The following is a 3,798-nucleotide window of genomic DNA, read 5'->3' on the forward strand; positions in this document are numbered from 1 at the left end:
TCATTCTATCTAGATTTTGCTTGTGTGTCTTTTTGTGTCCTTAGTCTGGAAATACCATTTTATTGCATATAATATTTGGCACAATAATAACTGGAGCTTACATCTGGGCCTGTATTTAGAAACTGTTGCCTTTATAAAGAGTTTTTAATGCATCCTTAACATGATCAAAAAACAAACTAAATGCCTTCTCTTCTTACAACAGACAACACCACCTTCTATCATCAATCACAAAAGCAATTCAAAGTCTTTTTTAAATAGAAGTCACCAGTTATTAGAAAATAGTTTCAAATTACTTTCTTTTCTAATATAATCTGCATGTCTCACCACCTCCTGACATTAGTTTCATTTATATATATATTTGTATTTTTTTTCATATTTATAGACGTACGTATAGGCATGTACAAGAAACCAAAAACTGTCTCTGTTTTGCACTTCTGTACAAAAGAAAGTTACCGTTTTGTTCTTTGTGCATTCTATTGCATGGAGTGATGAGCAGACAGGTGGAGAGGAGAGTCTGGGGCAGAGTCAGAGATAGATCCACAGAGAGCATAACTCAGATTTGGGTCTCTTGAACCTTCTCCTTGCCGTGAGAAGTCTTAATGACGTAAGGATCAGCAATGGTGCTGATGTGGCTGTGATGCTGTCTGACTGAGCGATGAAGAGAGTTGTTCTGGGTCCAGTGGGCCCCATAGCCCCCTTGGCGGGATGAGGAGGTGGACACGTACCCAGGCCTAAAGATGTTGCTGTTGTGTTCCACTAAAGTAGGCAGTACCAGCCCTGTGTCATCTGAGCCACTAGATCCAGAGGTGGGTGGTGGAACAGGATGAACCTCTTCCTCCATCTGTATGATTTCTATGGTCCTGGCTGCTGCCACCGTGCTCCTCTGTTGATGCCGCTTACGCAACTTATAGAACGCTATCAACATGGCCGCTGCCAGTAGGGTTACGGCAACAAAACATCCAATGATGATTTTGGTTGTTTTCATCACCTCATCGAGGCTGGCGGCTGGCCCACTAGGAACTCTGGCAGTGGGAATTGACACCTGCCTTGGAGTCTGAGTATTTTGGAACAACACAGTTGGTGTGGAAATGAAGACGGGCTGAAAGACGGAGGGCGAGGCAGGGACTGTAGGCTTGGGTTTAGGGGTCTCCTCCACTGTGGGCTCCAAAAATTCCACTGTTACTGTGGTAAAGTAGGACAAGTTAGATGTGTTGAGTTCGGCATTGCTGACATTTAGGTAGGCTGAGGCATTCGAATTTCCAGCCATGTTGCTCACCATGCAGGTGTAGACCCCAGTGTCTGAAGGGAGGACGTTGGAGAAGTTGAGTGTCCCATCGTTAAGGACAGATATCCGTGGGTGATCTGAACCATGGGTCAAGACGGTCCCATTGGGGAGAAGCCATCGGACGGAGCTCATGGCAGCTGTGCGACACTTCAGTTCCGCCACCCTCGCTGCTGAGATGTTCAGATCCCTGGGAGCATCCACTATGAACGGTGCAGAACATTGAAAGGTGGTCTGATCAACTTCCACCAGGTATCGTCCCTTCATGTGGGTCGGGGTGTGGCAGCGTCCACAGCAGGTGGAATTTGTAGGAATGTATTCTCTGAGCCACCAGGAGAGCCACACTACATCACAGTCACATCGCCAAGGGTTGTGGTGCAGGTGTAGCTCCACCAAGTACTGCAGAGGGGTGAAGAGGTTGTGGGGGAGGGACGACAAGTTGTTATGGGCTAAGTTGAGCTCCACCAAGGCTGTGATGTCATCAAATGCATTCCTCTCGATGGTAGTGATGGCAGAGTTCATAATCCATAGTTTACGTAAATTCTTAAGCCCACGGAAAGCCCCAGGCTTCAGTTCAGGGAAAAGATTCTCTGATATTTCGAGCTCCTCCAATCCCACCAGAGGTGAAAGATGAGGAAACTCCCTCAGGTTGCACATCCCCAAGTTGAGGTACTTGAGGTTTTGAAGACCCTCGAATGCCCCATCGGAAATGTACTCCAATTTTCTCAGCTCTCCCAGGTCCAGTCTCATGAGTGAGGGGACACGGTTGAAGGCATAGGAGGGGATGCTCTCGATGGGGTTGTTTCTAAGCCACAACTCTCTTAACTTTGACAGGTACTCAAACGCTCCACTTGGTATGACCGTCAGCCTGTTGTCAAACAGCTCCAAGGTATTGAGGCTGGTCAGCCCATTGAAAGCCCCCACTTCAATCTGCCTGATGGAATTTCTGCCCAACTGCAGTACCTCCAGGTGATGCAGTTGTCTGAAAGTATCTGCTTGTATAGTCTCTATGCTGTTTTCCATCAGGTTCAAGTACCTGGTGTTGGTTGGGATGTTTGGAGGAACCCTAACCAGGCCTCTGCGTGTACACACCACCTTGCTGAGCTGGTTAGTGCAGGAGCACATACCTGGACAGTTCTGTGGGTTAGCCGAACCCAACACAGGGCCTGTGGACTGGCACATACTGAGAGCAGGCACCATGAGGGAGAGCACGGCGAGCAGGGCTGCGTTCCAGGTAGGCTGCAAACTAACCTGGCCCAGAGGACTCATGGTGTGGAGGGCTCATTATTTTGCATGGTGGGGGGAGACGGCACACACCAGAGGACAGACCACACTAGCCTGGCTGGAGCAACTCAAGGCTCCCAAGTTCCATTGACAGTGCAGGGAAAAGCTACATCAAAAATGATGTGTGTGAGAGGAGGAAAAAAAAGAGAGACAGAGAGAGGGGGGGGGAGATATTAATACAAGAGAAGTAGCGGAGAAAAAGCAGTGCAGCAATATAAGAAAAAGCGTTGAATAGGATAATCAGTGACATACCTCATTAGTTTGAAAGTGGTCCTTTTTGCCTCTTCCCAAGTCTTAAATGCAGCAGTTGTGCATCACGTTCCTACACAATTCCTTTTCCAAGGAGCGACATGGGAAAAATGTTTTCTTGCTTTTCCTTTTTGAAAAAGTGAGGTGGCCCTCTATTAGCCAAGGGTACAAAATGGCTCCTGGTATTAAACACTGAGAGCAGCATGGAAAACACTCACAGCCAGAGGTAAGGCCAGGAAGACTTGGCAGGTGCCTGGATCCCCTCTGCCCCCCCTAACTGCCCCCCTGCCATGCTGCAGACTCCAAAATGCGGCTCCGCTGTGGATAAATCACAAGGATCCATAAGGCAGTTCAGCATGACAGAGGAGGAAAGAAGAAGTGACCAACTGGAAAAAATGTGAAAAAAAAATCCCCAGTTCTGTTGAGTCCTGATACATGTGTTGGCTCGTCGACTGGTTGCCTGTTTGGTGGAGAGACCTCCCTCACTGTGACTTTGCCAAGGGCTAGTCGGTCGCTGATTAGCCCCGTTGTGACAGGGACTGAGAGACAGAAAAAAGGCTAAAGAACTCGCGGCACAGTCATCCCCCTCTCTTCTCCTCCTCTGTGCTCCTCTCGCTTCCTCCCGATGTTGGGCTGGCCCTGGTCAGAGCAGCTGCGGGCTGCCGTGTGCACAGTTAGCAGTAATCCGTCTATTCCTCCCAGGGGGGCGGGGGGGTGTTGGGAGAGATGGTGGCGCTGGGTGGGGGGTGGAGAAGAGGATGCGCTGCACTGTTGGAGCTTTGCAAAAGGCTGTCGGAAGAGAGAGAGAGGGAGAGAGAGAGAGAGAGAGAGAGCGCACTCTTGTCCTCTTCTGCAATGAGAGAAAAGAGAGAGGATGACGTTGAGAGGATGTGTGTGAAAGTGGACTCCGTATCTGTATCCAGTAACAGAGAAAGGTATGGAGGATTCTTCTCTCCGCTGGCTGCTTGTCTCCTGCAGTGCTC

General features: G+C 49.0%; 1 protein-coding gene across 1 annotated transcript; it reads right to left on the reverse strand.

Annotated features, from left to right (window-relative positions):
* Positions 1–553: 553 nt before the first annotated feature.
* Positions 554–2,551, reverse strand: lrrc4.2 (leucine rich repeat containing 4.2). Its single transcript, XM_061077077.1, has one exon. It carries the CDS (start codon positions 2,549–2,551, stop codon positions 554–556), a length of 1,998 nt encoding a protein of 665 aa, XP_060933060.1.
* Between the last annotated feature and the right edge of the window lie 1,247 nt (positions 2,552–3,798).

The sequence above is a fragment of the Limanda limanda genome, chromosome 8, assembly GCF_963576545.1.
Source record: "Limanda limanda chromosome 8, fLimLim1.1, whole genome shotgun sequence".
NCBI classification, from domain to species: domain Eukaryota; kingdom Metazoa; phylum Chordata; class Actinopteri; order Pleuronectiformes; family Pleuronectidae; genus Limanda; species Limanda limanda.

Coding starts and splice junctions, on each gene's coding strand:
- lrrc4.2 (XM_061077077.1), bottom strand. CDS start 2,551: ATGAGTCCTCTGGGCCAGGTTAGTTTGCAGCCTACCTGGAACGCAGCC.